The sequence below is a fragment of the Lissotriton vulgaris genome, chromosome 11 (assembly GCF_964263255.1).
Source record: "Lissotriton vulgaris chromosome 11, aLisVul1.2, whole genome shotgun sequence".
NCBI lineage: Eukaryota > Metazoa > Chordata > Amphibia > Caudata > Salamandridae > Lissotriton > Lissotriton vulgaris.
Genome location: NC_141699.1, coordinates 1010140539 through 1010158206, shown reverse-complemented (window position 1 = coordinate 1010158206; position 17668 = coordinate 1010140539). Strand labels below are relative to the sequence as shown.

The following is a 17668-nucleotide window of genomic DNA, read 5'->3' as shown; positions in this document are numbered from 1 at the left end:
GATTTGGGAAATTGCGCCCGCGATTGCATTTTCGCAGCTATTGCGAGCGCAATTTTGCTTCATGAATCAGGCTGTTAGTGGCAAATTGCAACTTTGGGGCCGCTTTGTGTACAGCTGTTACTTTAATAAAATACAAAAGCGCATATGTAGTTGTAGAGACCCATCGCTTACAGAGGTCATTGACATGGCAAAAAGTATAGGGAAAGCTATTATCTATTCAAAATACATTTCTGTTGATAACTCTTCTTCTGTTAATTTGATTCAGGAGGATTCTGCTGTTAATGCTGTTTCTGTTAGAAACAGAGGTTTTAGGTCATTTCAAAAGAAACCCAACACCATTTGTTATAGATGTGGTTCCAGGTCTCATTTAGGAAACAGTCCTGTAAGTCTGGCCTTAGGCAAAATATGTGTTAAGTGTAACAAGACTGGTAATTCCCAGTCTGTTTGTAGAGGCAAAAGTGTCATTCGTGTCAGCTCTATACAAACTAATGACAGCATAGATTTGATCCCCAATGAACATAGCATTCCCATTCAAGATGATTTTCAGTGCATACTTTTAACTGTTGATGCTGAAACATTGGATGCCAATTCTCACAAAGCCAAATATCCTTTTTGTCAGGTCACTATAGGAGATATTATCTTAGACATGATGGCTGATTCAGGAGCCCTAGTGACCACGATTTCTGATCAGTTATTCAGTAAACATTGGGGTTCAAATGTCAAATTAGAATACCTAGACATAATTCCGAAGGTGTACGGTGATAAAAAGATTGACATGCTGGGTTTCTTCTATGAGAATGTGGCTTGTTTGGGCAGAAAAGTTTATACCAAAGTTTATTTTGCTATTGAAGGAAAAAAACACTGTGGGATGGCAGGATCTAACTAAAACGGGACTCAAGTTGGTACCTGGTAGAGATAACCCAATTCAACTAAATGAGTCTGTGTTTCACTGGTATCTAAGAGAATGCCGACGTACAAAAGTTGATCACTGAGTTCCCAAAAGTTTTTAGTAACTGCATAGGCAAAATTTTAACATTTGAGTAAATTAAAACCCAATGGTGTTTCAATTTTTATAAGCCCAGAGCTATCCCTTTGAATGTGAGAGAAGATCTAAAGAAATTACTTGATAATCTTGCATCTGAAGGTGTTATCCAGTCCACTGACTCATCTGAATGGGTCAGTCCCATAGTCCGTCCGTAACAAGGCGGAAGACATTCATCCATGTGTGGACTCACGCACTTTAAACAAAAATATCTTTGTGGACTGTCATCCTTTACCTAAGATACAGGATCTACTGGCGAATATCAGTGGTGCGAAGTATTTCACTCTGCTAGATCTACGCTAAGCGTATCATCAAATCCCTTTGTCTCCACCATCCACATACTTGACTACGTTTGTAACACCTTTTGTGGTATATAAATTCTTAAGATTACCCTTTGAGCTGGCCTCCGCGGCTAGCGTATTAAAAAAATTCATGGATTATATACTTGAGGGAATTGCTGGTGTACAAGCGTACCAAGACGATGTACTGATTTTTTCCTGGACAAAGTCTGAACATGTTGATATTTTTAAAAAAGTAATTAGGGGTTTTCAAAGAGGTTGGTATCACTTTGGGTAATGAGAAATGCAAATTCTTTACCCATTTCCCTGATTACCCTGGCCATACTATTTCCGCCTCAGGCATCAAACCCACTTTTTCACTTTCTAAGGCCATTTCACAAGTACCCGACCCTACGAGTAAAGACTCTTTGAGGTCATTTTTTGGCATGGCAGAATATTTTTCAAGGTTCATAAAAGGATATGCATCAGTTGTTCAACCCCTGCATGAGTTACCTAAAAAAATGTAGTCTTTAACTGGAACCAAGAAGCTGATCAGGCATTTTACAAAATCTAAAAGTTAATAATTGATGCTCCTGTTCTGTCTTCCTTTTGCCCTGGTCAAAAGTGTTACATTCCAGTGGATCCTAGACAGCACTGTTTCGGTGCTGTCTTATGTCAATAGGTCAACGGCAAGGAACATACCATTGGTTTCTCTTCTAGGTCTTTAAGTGCTGCCAAGACTCATTATAGTACCATTAAATGGGAGGCATTGACTTGTTCTTGGGCCATTGAGAAATTTAAACTTTCATATGGGGCACCTCCTCTGATATTTATACTGATCCTAAACCGCTGGTACATCTTCTGTGTGGTAATGGTACAGCAAAGGTCTCTGCAAGGTTAGTTCGCATTTTGTCTCGCCTGCATGAATATAACTTTGTTATTAAGTAAATTCCAGGTGGACATAATATGAGAGCGGACTGTCATACCAGGTTACGACTAATCAATTATACGTCAGAATCTGAATTTAATGATGTGGAATGTGTTGTTGCTAACATTGAAGACATTATCGGTCTTGGTGCCTGCCACTTTTTCTCATAAGGACTGCAGGGAAACATATGAGAAGGACAATATCCTTCAATCAGCCATAAACTTGGTGGTGAATTGATGGCCCAAAGACAGTTTGTTGCCTGCACCCCTAAAATATTTTGCCCAAATATCAGAAGAGTTGTCCATTGTAGAAGATGTGCTCTTGCGGGGAGATCTGTATATTCCTCCTTCTGCATTGCGTTTTAAAATTTTTCAGATTGCCCATGAAGGACACCTGGTTAGTGAGGGTACATGTAGAAAGTTGAAAGAACACTACTGGTGGCTCGGCTTAAACAGGGATGTTTCCCAATGGATAAAGTCTTGTCAGACTTGTCTAGCAGGGCCGGACTGGGAACCAAACCCGGCCCTGGCAAAGTGCTCGGCCGCCCCCCTTGGTAAGGTAAGGTAAAGTTTATTATGCATAGTTAATTAAAACCAGTGCAAAAACATTTGGGGGGTTGGGGGTGCAACTGCGCTCTTTGCCAGGGCCGGTTTTTGGCCGATTTTGTTACAGAGCCGTTTTTGCAACAAAAACGTCCCTGTAACAAAAACGGCCCCCAGGGGCCCAAAACCGGCCCCCACCCTTGCGGCGCACCGGGGGATTGCCCAGTGCCTGCAATGGCCAGTCCGGGCCTGTTGTCTAGGTTCAGACAAGCATTGGAAAACTGTCAAGACTCCTTTATATACAGTGACCATTCTGGAAGAAGCATGGTCAAAACTAGCCCTTGACTTTGCTGGTCACTTTGAGTTATTACCCAGCGATTAAAAAAAATACATCACGGCCTTAATAGACTACTTCTCCAAATGGGTGGAATTTGAATTCACTGATACTCCCAGCACTTCATCGGTGATTAACTTTCCTTTCTAGGATATTTAACTCAGAGGGCTTTCCAAAAGAATTGGTGACCAATAATGGCATGCCCTTTACTTCTTGCAGGATGAAGGCGTTTCTATCTAGTCGTGATATTAAACATCTCAGAGTAGCATTGTATTTCCCTTCTTCCAATGGGCTCAGTGAGAGGATGAATATATTAATTAAAGAAGGGATACAATCTGTTCTGGCATGCAACTTACCTATTGAAGATTTCTTAAAAAAGAAAAATTGATCTTATCTTACCACGCCCTATTCAACAAGCAAGATTTCTCCTTTCAGATTGGTTAGAAAAAGAGATCCCAAAGGCAATATATGTCCTGACTGGTTAAAAGAATTGCACAAACAGAATGTACCATGTGTTGCCTGTTCCGGTAAAACAGAATCTTTTCAAGACTGCATCTACTCAACAAATGATACAGAAGCACCATTTTGATTCTAAATGCACAAATGTAGCCCATGATTTCAACACTAGTGATTGTGTCTTAGTCAAGAAACCCAACAGAGTTGTTAAGGGCGCTTCCAAATTTTCATTTCCTGTGCAAGTTTTAAAAAACATCTAAAGGCTCCCTCTTCTTGGATAAGAAAGTATGGTGGAGTAGGAGAAATGTTGTTAAAATTTCACCTGAACAAACAATTAAGTTACTGTTGGCAAAAAGATCCCCTGGTAAAGGCAATGATCTTGACACACATTTTTGTTGGGTTCTTTGACTGACAATAAGCATCTCTCTGAGTTTACTGAACCAAAAGAAGTTCTTCATAACTCTGTGGGGTCTATGGTTAATGTAGAACCAACTTTATTGTTAGACTCAGCTGACAACTTAGCTCCTTTGCATGATCAGGTATGTCATGAGAATTTTAAACCTTCTCGTAATTGTTCTTTACCTGCAAGGTTTAATGATTATTATTTATATTGAGTCACTTCTCCTAAAGGAGGGGGATGATGAAGTGTGTGCTTATGTTCATTTCTTGTGCATCTTCTATCTTTATGCCGCAGTTTAATAAAGGTTTCACCGCATGTTCATTGTGCAGCCTGTGCTGACTACAACCTGTTTATACTTGAATGTATTAGCTCGAGGGTAGGTTTCTCTGCAACAAATTCAGAATACCAGTAGATGCGATCTGAACTTCACTGAGGAGGGACGCACTCCCGTGATGTCAACTTTCAAGCTAAGCAATAAAGCCTACTTCTAACCCCTTTAGTGCTGCCAGCGGTCGTCGCGAGCACTACCTTGCCAGTGCTGTGCACGTCCGTTAGCCGACGCGGCCGCACCTGTTTCTTCGAACGCTCAGCACTGGCGCAGAACGTTCAAGGCAACAAACGGGTTAATCTTGAAACGCGACTGGTATTGTTCTTGATTTGTAAGCCGGCTCCTTCACAAAAACATAACAATTTGGGGCTAATTCTAATGCTCACAGAATCCTCCCTTATTACACCCAAAAGCCTGAACGCATGATTCAGATTTTTTGCTTTCAAAATAGAATGTACATTTAAAAGATTGCAGCTTGAAAACAAATATTGCTAATTACTGATCTAATGCATAGTGAAAGAAATCATGTACCGTGTATCTGGGCAGGACATTTTAGTATTATTAAATATATCCATAGCAGAAATCATGTTTGTGGAATTACGGAAGGGCAAGGTGAAAACATTAGTCACTTTGTATATTCAGTTTAGGGGGAAGCTTTGACCCGGATATTTTTAACTCGCAAATAGGATTTTTCATCAGACATGCAATGCTTGGGCTCTACCAACCCTCCCAAGAAAAGGCAGCATAATAGACTTCATTTTACTTTCAGCAGATTGAACTTCTAAACTAATGAGATATGAGGTGTGCCCCCCCCGACATTTAGTGACCATAATACGATTATTGTAATTTTTTTCCTTTTCTTTGCAACCCAGAAAGAATCATCAGAGCCCCTTGCATTGGTACAGATTTATGGCTTTCAGGAATTCACAAACATTTACTCAAGTATGCCTGGAAATTGGACTTCTAGCAGACATTTGTGAACTCCATTTTCACATGAGAAATAAACATTGTTACAGGTTTGAACCCCAGTAGATCCACTCAACCATCCATCTTTTGAATGTTGTTAAAATGAGCTCTTTTGAGGTGAGCAACAATAATATTTGTTATCTTTATTTCAGTGTCAAAATACCATGTGGAAAACATGCGATTTTTACAAATACACATTATGTCATATTTGCTCATAGGAAAATCTGTTAAGAAATCACACCTCTCCTACCCTGGAAACATTTCTACTCCTGCACTTTTAGAAGTAAACTTCCAACCTTTTCGATTGTGTGAAGAGACTGGAGAGAAGTTGGGGAGGGAATATCCTCTGACATGTAAGTTAGTGGGTGTGCAGAGGCTCACAGGGCTTTCCAACCCTGCAGCTAATGCTTTCCACCTACTACAGCTTCTTTATGTAAATTTGCTGAAATGTGGTAGAATCAGAACCTTGCTTGAATCCAAACCCCTGATCTAATATGAACATAATAAGCAACGCTGTTATAAGGTCACTGATATAATGAGAACACTGCCATAATTTGTCATCTCATTGCATGGCACCAAAAGGGACAAATGGATTTTTTGTCAGGGACTAGTGGATTTATAAAACATTGTGTCACTTGGGCATGTAGCTGTTTTATAAACTTCCGCACCCCTGGATCCCAGATCCAGTTGTAGGAGTCCTGTATGAACCTGCAGTTCCAATGCATCACCAAGTTCTAGCGACTAAGAAGGTTTTCTGCTGTAACAGATATCTGGCGGTCCAGGAAAAAATGCCAGAAATCCTTCACAATTTCTGCTAGTCTCTTGGGACGAGTGCCCCCAGTTGGTTGGTTTGACACATTGCCCATCTTCAGGAAAATGCAATTGGACACCCTGTCCCTTGTAAGTGATTTGATCTCAAACTAACATGCCAATAGTTCCAGACCATTGATGTGGAGTTACACTTCTTCTCCAGTCCACCTTCCACCCATGGAAATAGCTCCACATGTGGCTCTGTAGCCCCATCGACTGGCATCTGACTCAGTCACTAACTCCAGTGTGGGCCCAAAGATTTTGTTGGCATTCCAGGCTTTTATGTGGCACAGCCTCCAGTGAATCTTTGTCCTGGCTTTCTGTGGCAGAGTCACCAACTACAATATTTCACTCCTCTTCTAAAACGATAGGCGTCCAGCCCCTACACTGCCCAATAGTAGAGAGGACACAGGAAAATAGCCCAAATGGATGACAACAGAAGGCTTTCAATCTTGGCAAACTGAGTGGAGTAAAATGCTATTCCTCCAAACCAACTCACACAAGAGTAAGCCAATTACGTTACTCTGGGGGTGGTGACATGTAACTTACCCTTTTTTAGTACGTTTACACTCGGCATTTGTGAATACCAAAAGTAGTAAACTCATTACTAAACTGTGCTAACTAGTAAACTTACTCAAAAGTGTAACTTACCTTTGTGGATAAGGCCCAACATGTTCACATTAAATTGCTAAAGTCATGTGCTGTCCGATAACCTCTCAAACTACACATCAGTAATTCTTTTTATGGTGGCTTCCTGTCAACGAGGGATATACTTTTAACACCATTTTCCTCAATATCCACTACTAGCTCTTTTAACATCATCTTTAGTTACAATGGTGCTCTTGATAGAGAACACTTTGCCTTCAGATGGCTCAGCATTCTCCTAAAGATAAGGAGTCACTTGAGGCATTTCATTTCACTGTGATACCCCAGGTTCTCTTCTTCGCTTTGGAAAGTGTTTTCATTTATTTTCTGTTTCTTCAAGAGCCACGTGTGGGGAAAAGTTACTTAGCTGCTTGAGAGGTTTTCTGAATTTGCCTTTGTGGCCTTTTAACCCACATTGAACGTTCTTTCCAGCCAGCACTGGGGACTTACCTGCCTGGAGGTTCTGTCGCCACATCTGAAGCATTCTACGTGCTGTGTGTGCCTTACTGCCCATTTTAAGGGCACCCTGAACAGCCCATCACTTCTGCTGGAAGATCAGTAGACTTAGACAATTTCATCCAAGTTTTGCTTATTTTGAAAATGTTTCCTGTGGGAAACTGACAATTAGGAACTACTGATGGGCACTTCTTTGCAGTTGCATTTCACGAGTTCATATTCTATTCGCAATCTATTGTGCGTTCTTTCAGGCCGGTGACAAAAGAGTCAATGGTCTTGCTGGGATTCTGGTGTTTTGAATGGAAGGGGTGGCACATATTATTTTGAGAGGCAGAAGTACTTTTGTATGTATATATGTATGTATGTGTGTGTATAGTATCAGTACAGTGCAAACCCAGCCAACAGTCACTGAAGCATTGTACAGAGTCAAATGCAAAGATACAGTCAACGAATGATAGAAAAGGTAGCTGGTTTCTGGGAGCAGAAGTGGGCTGTTACTGCTTCGTGCTGTAGAGTTCTTTAAAGAGGTGCATCTTGAGCTGTTTCCTAACATACAGCAGGGTTGGTCTTGGATGCATAGATGGAGAAGGCCTATTGCCTTTTTTCGTTTTTTGATATTCTGTGCTTCCAGTCTGAGTTTGCGCTGGTTGTCTTTCAAATCTTCATGTGCCAGCATTGGTTTCTGAAAAATTTAAAATAATGTCTCAAGTACTAGGCTAGGCTGAGCATACTTTTTTGGCGCTCTTCATCTTTCACACTCATTGCAGTAACGAAGATCTCAAACTTTCTGATTCACCCTATACATATAAGGTTCTTGCTTCCTGGATGGTTGGAAAGTAGGTGCATTTAAAACTATATTTAATAAGGAGTCAAAGAACAAAGACGATCGATCCAAATTCCACTCACTGATTGGGCAGCCGTTAACATAAACACATCACCTTAGAATGAAAGCAAACTCCTCTCTTTCTGTCTGTCACTCGCATACTCACTTGATAGCTCTCTTGCACAAACACATACACTCTATTTCCCCAGAATACTGAGTTCAATGTTCTGGTACAGCTAGAGGCTGCATCTTCTTCCAAGATGAAACAAAAGAACAGTAGAAGAAACAGGACAACATTAACTGGATAATACACAGTCAGCAAAATGTTTAGGAATTCTCAGTGAGCGACCTGAATGGGTGAATGCTTTTTCTGCTTTAAGGCAACCAGTAGGGTCATTCGGCACACAAGCATTGCAGGACTGTATCCAACTCTTTCACAATAATGCACATCACCCGTAAGAAGCGGCCACCAAAATATACCCACAGTTTGCATAACCAGAAAGCTCTTCAGCCCAGACATCACCCACAGACTTATCATCATGTCTTTGCTGGGTAGGACATTGTTAACAAAAAAGTCCACTTCCACTGTCTTAATCAGTGCATAATTTGAGCCGGTGGTAGCAGGTGGATGCAGGTGGGGGCTCACCTGCACACATTTTTGGGGACTGGCATTTACTTTTCCTCATCAGGCTTTTACCCAGACAAAGAGAGAGAAAAAACACAGAAGGAAGAAAAGAGGAGGATGAGAAAGAAATGAAAAATAGTGACAAAGAAAGGAAGTTGGGAAGAATAAGAAGCTGAAAGAGTGAGATAAAGGAGGTAGGGAGCACCTGGCGGTGGATGAAAGAGGCATGAGGTGAAATCAAGAATATACAGCCTTCTTTTCAGCAGCCAAGACATTCAGTAGTGCCGGCCGTAGGCTTCTAAGCAAAACCTTGGGCCCCAGTACTTATTCTTATTAAGCACTGGTCCTAATTCTCTGGGATATATTTACCAATTCATCCAAGCCTCAACATTTGCCACTTCATACCAGCAATGCACTCTCACGATCTCCTGCACCATAAAGATTTCTGACTACTTGTACATAACCTGTTTTTAGGTCGAGCCTAGACAGCGCTTGCACTGTCTCTTTGAGACATAATGTGTTCTATTTTGAGGGCTTACAGCCTGCCCTTTCTTTTAATTTGTCAGTGTCCTTTCAAAACCCTTGCTTCTAAGTGGTTATTTTTCATATTTGTCTCTCCTTTTTCATTGTTAGTTCCCTCCCATGGAGCAGGCCCCCATTTCTTGTAGGCTTCCATTTGCCCCATCTTAGTATCCTGCTCTGGGACTTTTTTTTTTTACAGCTCCATGAGCATTTATCCTGAGTGTTTGCAATCTAACTAGCTACAAGCATTTCTGTAAACAGAGCTGTAAATTATGGTCTTATCTCTGAATTCAAAGTGAGAGGATTTCCCCTGTCCCTTAACCCCCTCCCGCTTTGCTGCTACAGCCGTCCCCCCACCCCATCCCTTTATGTGTGGATCGAGTGAGGCAGCAAGAGGCACAGGCACCCGCTCAGCCTCAGAACACTTTCGGTTTCAATTCAAACCGCTGCTCTCCTTTCCTTGTTTCAACTTGTTTGAAAAACTGGAGCTGTGCAACACAGGAAGTGGCTGCCGCTGGAGCCAGACTGCCTCCCTGGCCGAGCGAGCGCCTCATCCCATTGTCTTTAGCAGGTCAGGTGTCCCTCCCCTCCTTCGCCTGGTAATAGTACATACATATCCCCCACTCAAAGTGCACCCGCGGCTGCTCGTCTCCATCCCTCACCCCACAGCAGCCACGCATCCCTTGAGGGTTTCATGTTCCTATGCCCCAGCTGTTGGTTATTTTTATTGTCTATGGTCCCAGAGGCCTTGGTATATTTCTCTACATGCCCCCTTAGGCACTTCAACAGCCTGAGCACCATTCCCTGTATTTCAGCCAGCGTCATCCAAGGTTCGAGAGACTGACAAGTGAGGCAGTACACCGTCTTTCAGTCTGAAATGGGGTGGAGGTAGAAGGGGTGAGAATGGATGCCAAGGTGGCCGTCCTGCTGGTTGCGATGTGCCTGTCACGCACTTTTTGTCACCTGCACGCGCTCAGCACCTCTCCATCCCCCCAAGCCTCCTGAGCTACATATGCAGTGTTGCCATCTTCTAGTTTTTAGTGCCTGTGAAATTTTGAATCACCGGAAACTGTCTGCTCCCGGTGGAGAGGGAGCCCTCTGGCGGCGGGCGCACACCAGGGCAGAAGAAATCAATCGCCGTACTGTGTGGGAGCCGAGGAACCAAATGCATCATCACCACAACATGACATGCACAGATGCACATACTTGTAAACACACGTGTGATGATAAAATAATCCATTGAGGAGTTCTACTTACAGGATCACAAATTATGAGTGAAAAATTCTTACGGGAGAGCGACAAGAGAAATAAGGCCTTTTGAACTACTATATTACTTTTACTCAGTGCCTGAAATGGAAAATTTGAAGTGCAGGTACTCTGAACCAGAGTACCTGCTTGTCTCTTGAGAAGTGCCGGTACTCTTTCTCTCAAAATTAAAAAGTGCTGGTATTCCATACCGGGAAGTGCTGGCCATTTTAAAGCATTGCATTTACTATCATATTTTGTCTATAATCTACCTCGCGAGCATGTATACGTGTTAGGAATGATTTATGCTTGTTTTTCAAATGAACTTTGAATGCTATTAGTAATCAAAAAAGATGTTGTCATCATGTAATATCACAGCCATATCTACGGTCATTATCACATTCTGTTAAAGACAGGAGGGCAGACCAACAAGGTAGATTAACTAGCAAGATAGATAGATATACAGACAGACAGACAGACCATGAGGGCGAAGGCAGATTTGCTTGTATATATTACCAGAGCTCTGAAAATGAACTGTTAAGCAATATTACCTTTTACTAGCTAAATATTTTCTATATTGTATGAAGTGATTTGGTTTAACTGACACATAAGATACATTTTATTCAAATCAACAAACTCATTAATGAAAACAGTATGTTGAATATTTTGTAGTATTTTGTTTGACTGTCTTGCGGACTGTGTGAATAAGAGAAGATTATTCATATATATTAATTGGTAGGTGTAATTAGAGTGAAAGGTTATTTTTTAAATTGATGCCGCTTTAAGGCATATCTTTCTGCAAGAGTGACCGTTTTTACATGTTCTCTGTGAAATGCACCTTCAGAATGTGATACTGCATTTTACACAGGATTTAGGTTATGTTTACCACTTAAGGGAAAACCAGATTGAACAATTAGCAAACTTTATGGTGACTTTTGAATTTTATTATTCAAAGTAATGTTAATGCTTAATGACTAATTGGCTATTAGAAAGAATCAGACGAGAGAACTTTTTTAGACTGGTTTCCCGTTGGTTGGAATTCCTAATTTGCAGTATATGTTTAAAGTAATAATGTCATACCTGTGAATTGTTCTTTCTTGTTCACAGGAATTATATCAATCATGTGTACTACAGGTTTCAATCAATGGGAATTGCAGCCGATGTGAGACCAGAGGCAAACCTATGGGAGTAGGGACAGAGTCCAATGGGCTGGTTAGAGCTGAGGCCATGAGGCAGAAGCTCATTCAGATGGAAAGGGGGCAGTGGGCGGCTCTGTCCTTGGGGAAAGGATAACTTCTGTGGAAGTAGGAACAGCAGACAAGCATATCTTGTGCTCCTCCCCTGAAGCAGGGAAGGAACCAGCAGTACTGTCCCCTAATGACGGGTGACCCATGCGTGAATGAGGAATGCTGGTGAGGCATCCTGTGGTCAGCAAACCGAACACAGAGGTCACCAAGGGGTCCGGAGAATAGGAATGGGGCAGCGTGAGTGACAGTGTTGGCAGATCCAGGATGAAGACATCATTATGGGATAGTAGAGGCTTCACTACAATTACCCCCCCCCCCCCCCCCCACCCCAAAAAAATTAAAAGAAGGCAGCATTCCCCAGACTGACAATTGCTGTACTGAGATTAACAGTGGAAGAAGAGGTGGTGTCCACACAACTTTGAATCAGTGTTGAGAATGGGGGTTATACACTTCCACCAATGGGGAGGTGGGGCAGAGCGGAGAAGGAGCTCAAATACAACAGCAGCAGGAAAGACAGGATTTCACTGCACAATCAGACATAGGACAAGGAAGGAGCAAGCTGGTGGTAAGAGCAAGCACAAAACAGGAGTACTGTAGGCACTCAGCTACAAAAAAAGAGGTAGTGCAATAATGCAGAGTTACTGACTGTCCCTATTTTACCACTAGTACCATGGGCCAAATGAGGCAGGAACCACTAAGGGTTAGCTGATGCGGTAATGAGGTCACCTGGTGCTGCAAGATCAAGAAATGGTCAAGTCACAAACAGCTAATCTAAGCTAAAAATAGATGTAGTAATGTCTAAGCACTGTTGGTCTACATTAATTAAAGAAAGACAGGGTGATTCTGGCTGGTGCTGGTCCATTGACACCTGGGATCAAATTCTAACTTCTAGTTGCATATGATTTATACAAGTTGGTAGCAAATAAATCAGTACAATGAAGGCTCTGATTCAAATTGACTCCAGTCGTATTTTGAAAAACATATTGGTGTATAGTTCTGCTACACTGTGTGAGGCCTTTTCTTTGAGACAAGGGCAGTCAGAAATCACAGGCAACATCTGTAACATGTATTGTAATGTACCACAGGTAATCTAGTGCCACAATGCTTTTTACACAAAAACTGAATAACCAAATAATCCCTTTTAGAAGTTGACTCTCTCAGGCTAGCGGAGTAGAGCAGTGAAATCTTGAAAAGGTAGGTGGTATGGGGTTAGACTCTCAGAAACAGTAACACATGCAGACAACACTTACAATGGAACATTCATGCAGGTTTTTTCATTGTAAAAGTAAGGGGTTTTATTGCTGGTAAGTAAAATATTCTACACACTAAGTAGTGATACACGTGAATATAATGAACTATCTTGCACCTTCTGGGTCAGAGAACCAACCACCAAAGAGATTTGTTGCTCCTTATTGACAGGTGGCAGATTTAAGTTTAATATTGCACACCATGACCAATGTTACTCTATGTGATAAGGTTTGACTGCTCTCTGGTCCATTCACAAGTATTCAGTCTCTTAATTCTTCAAAACCTTTTTATAGAGTTCACTTGAAAGTCAAAACTAAGAATCCTGACAGTTTAGGTAGGCTATTTTGGGAATGAGGTGTCAGAGACTGGAATGGGCGGAGGAATTCACAAGCTATTAAATACAAAATGATGTTCAAGATGTTCAAAGGATCAGCCCCCAGGTAATGAAGTGTCCTCCATTCTGGCCTAGTAAATAAATCTTCTTAGTGCCTTTATGGAGGTGTCAAGTGCATGGTGACTTGGTGCTTGGTTGCTGATGCAGTGTTAGATGGGCATTATCACTGCAGTCCAAGGCTGTAGGCAATGTGCTACTGTAGGGAGTGGAGTGGCAGTAGCCTGCTAGGCTGCTTGATCAGCCTAGGTATACTGTAAGTGATAACAGATTGGTCTGTATCTCCAAATCCTATGGTTGTGGTAGGAATTTGAGTGTTGCAATGCGCCCACCGAGGGCTCCAAGAAGTCCACTTGCCAGTGGACTACTGACATGGATTTGAGGCAGTGATGAGGGTTCATACCAGTGATTAATTGGAGCCGGTGGTTTCCGGTGCTCAGCACCAGCACTTAATTGTCAACAACTACACCTTTGACAGTCTGCCACATGGTGGCGCTGTCAATCTAATTTAGAGGTGAACACAACAACAGTTGTTCATTACTTCAATATATATTAAAAATGAGATACCTGCCACCCAAGCCATTCTTATAGCTTTGGCGGCCCAGAATAGTCTGAACTATGACACTTGTAGAAGTGTGATGGTCAGTAGTTGTATTGGTACTGTTGTCAGCAGCGTTGGTGGGGGCAATGGGTAGCACAAACTGCAGTGGCCTTCTGATGAGGGCCCCGGCACTTACATTTTTCCAAATCAAGCTCAGACTACCATATTTCATATTGCTTTGGCTAGAATGATGATTCGAATGGTTCCAGAATCAGGAAGACATCTAGCTAAAGGCATGGAATCCAGGGTATTTCCTAGAAGTCAGGATTTATTTTAACCTTGGAGTAGTTGAACAGATAGATACAGGCACCCTACTGGCAGAGGCAAGGGTGGGACACAGCAGGTTCACCATTCTTAAGGGCTGAATGCAATGAAGCCTCTCCTGGAACCAGAAGTCATGGTGCTTTTTTTCCTGGGCAGATAAGTGAGACAAACATTTGTCTCTTGGGTAGCTACGGCCCATCAGGCTCTCTCGCACATTTTCTCCCTGTCAGATGGGCTAATATCGTGGTTTTCAAGGGGCGGGGTATTTTTCCTGGCAGCATACCTCAGCTCTTGATGGATGTGTGTAGGCACTTCCTTTTCACCACACGTTCCAGGAAGGCATAGTCTCCAGAGATTTCATGACTTAGATATAGGTAAAGTGGCAAGCATGTAGCCATTTCACTCCTGAATATCTACAGGCACTGGTGGCCGAGATGGGCATTGGTATCCTCTGACAAAGTTGGCCACCATCATCAAGCATTGTTTGAGAGTGTTTTTTTGTTTTTTGCATGTTTATATAGTCCGAACCTGGACTCAAGGGCATTTAAGCATTTTCTATGAGCTTCGGTTATACAAACGTATCAACTTCAAACGAAAAGTCACAATGTGAGGAGGGGCTTGGCTTAGAGGGGGAGGGGCGTTATGCCAAGAACTATCTGGGATATCCATCTGCCTCCATCAACCTCTTACCACCTCCCAAAATGCCTAAAACAAATGTCTGCCAAGACTGCTGCCAATGTCCTGGGGTGATTTCACACTCCTTAACGGGAATCACCTGCTTACAGCCTCAAAAGACAAATTGGAAATCCACTCTCTGCAGTGGTTTCCTACTCGCCTTGTTTCCTAATCGCCTTGTTTCCTCATCGCCACTGTGTGATATTGCCTCCTCGCTGGGTGACCGTATGGAGGGAGCCGATATTGTGTGACACACTGTGGCACTGTGTGAGATGCCGGTCTAAGCTATATCTCACCAGACTCATTTTTATTTTGTTTTTAGACATAGGGAGATTAAGTGATTTGGCCAGAATCACAAGATGGTGGGCAGACATCAGGACTCGAACCTGTTTCCAAACTCAGCAGCTCTGGCTGTAACACCACATTCTCTCCTTCGGGTATCATGGAGGTAAAGTGTAGGACATCTACCTTTCTGTGTGGTCACCCTGTATTGTTCACTTTTTGCTGGACCATATAGCTGTCCCTAGTATATGATACAAGGTGTACCCAGGGCCTGAAAGTTAAATGACACTAGTTGACTGCAGCACCTGTTGTGCCATCCACTACAATGGTAACTGAAACATGGCTTCAGGCCTACTCTGTGCACCCTGGCTGTAGGAGTATACATATTGCGATTTGACCTGCTCAAAATAAATCCTTTAGACTGGTCAAAACCTCAATTTTAAATATTAATAAGTTACCCCTCTGTAGACTTTGTAGTCCACAAGAAAGGATGAATGGTACTTAAACGTCTTTGCAGTGACTAGCATCCAAAAGCTGTTTTTCTCTGTGGCAGGACTAGTTGTCCTATGTAGGAAACCAGAGCACAGATTAAAATTGTAACACTGTATCTCAGGAAGAGACTAGCTAGAAAAATATTTATACAACTATTGTAATTGTTATTACAAATCAAATTCAATTAACACCTTAGCAGCTATGGAACGTCCAGCTCCAGTGCTGAACGTTCCATTGCGCAGGTGCAATTGGAACGTCCAACGGCCGACGGCAGCACTCCCGAGGTAGTGGTGCCGTTGGACTGGGCGCAGCACTTATGAGGTTATGAAGTCAGTTTTGTAATAAAGATAATGGAAAAGTTATATTTAGAAACTTACTGTTTGCCTGCCTGACGTTCCTGGAGGCTGAATTTGCATTTGCTCTCCAATTTCTGCCAGCCTCTAATTAACACCTTGGCTGCTAGGCGTTTTCCCCCTCCTGTGCTGGAAAATGCCATTTTAGTGGCACCATGACGAGCTGAGCTCGTCATCAGCACACGACACCCGTGGGTGATGACGAGCTGAGCTCGTCATCAGCATCGAAAGGGTTAACAATTAAATAGGTGTGAAAAGATATAAAATGCCTCCCAGGAGCAAACAATAAGCTTACCTGAATGGGCAGAGATGACTACTCTGAATATCCCAGAATATGCAGGGTGGGGAGGTAAGCATCCCTTTTGACATTACAGTGTATTACAGTACTGCTGGAATGTCAAATCCTGCAGTACTGCTGAATGTACATATAAATCTTTCGGGCACTTAAAAGTAAGGAAAGCCGGATGCCAATACAATTCTTCTGTATCCACTATCTGGAAGCTGGAAAACTCTACTTTTGCTCTGCCAGAGTTCTGTCTCTGGGCTTTAAATATAATAATGGAGGTGCACTTGAAAGGAAGGGAAAGGGATAGCATAACAATTCTTGTGTATCTACTGTCTCGTTGCTGGAAACCCTCACTTTGTTCTACCAGACTTCTGTATCTGGGCTTATTGTGGTACAGTGGCTGCCCTAAACTCGATTTTAATGTTAGCTGAGGAAGGACACTAAGATACCCATAGTGCACTCCCCACACACACACACACACACCCAGCGCTAAGAGCCCAAGTTTAGTATGGCCGCTGACATTCATCATTTGAAAATGCAGCAGGTGGGTAGGGTTGGCCCTGAGAACTTTTACTCCATTGGTTAGGGCATGCCCAGGAGTCATTCCCACCTACTAGCTCGTACCAGACTGCCGCCTGGCAGGTACAACATTTCATACTTTGCTAATTTAGTAGCAGTGGTATCTTTTTATTTTATATGACCAGAGTACATAAGGTTAAGAGGTTTTTGAAGTGAAGACAGTTCAGGTGTTTCATTGTGGTCGCTGGTTCTTTTCGTTTTCTTCTAGGTTGGTCCTCCTGCCAGCACCCTCAAAAGAAAAACCAAGCCACAGGTAAGTTCACAACCTTTAAATTGGTATTTTCTTTCTCTAAGTCTAGTAGGACTCTCTTTCGTCCAACTTCTATCTTCTGCTTTTCTGTCTCTGAGATCCTTTCCTCCCCTTTCTTGTTCATAGTTTGGGACTCTTTTCATAAAAGAAACTGTTCTTACCGATGTTATATAATATTAAAGGGATTCACATAAGAATGAATGTCCAAACTAAAGTAAATCACTCAGCCATGACTACGTCCTCACCGACTACCCAATTCAGAACCCTGGGAAAACATAATAAGTTGCTGTAATCTTTATTCCCAGCAAGTTAGCTACTACTCCGCTCCTTAAGATTAAACACTACAACCCCTTTGGCAGCGTTGGTGCCCCTTTCTCCCCCCTATGCCCGCCTGCTACTTCCCCACTCTTTCCCTGCCAAAATTACATACTCCCACGCCCCTGTGAAAGCCATGCTCCTTCTGGAGGCGAAGCGTGTAGCCAGCAGGTCTCTCAGTTCTCCTGTTGTCTCTCGGGCTGGTCCTTCCCACCTGGGTACCAGGATCTCTCAGTAGGCTGTCACTTTTCTGAGCCTCAGTGTTTCTCCTTCTCTTAAGTCCTT

The 17668-nt window shown here is 42.5% G+C and overlaps 1 protein-coding gene across 1 annotated transcript in view; it reads left to right on the top strand.

Moving 5' to 3' along the window:
* Positions 1-17668, top strand: part of SERPINI1 (serpin family I member 1) — a 134399-nt gene that overhangs the window by 9932 nt on the left and 106799 nt on the right. The window contains exon 2 of the mRNA XM_086944328.1: positions 17027-17071. Within this exon, the coding sequence (XP_086800454.1) occupies positions 17027-17071 (45 nt within the window). The remainder of the gene's footprint in view (positions 1-17026; positions 17072-17668) is intronic.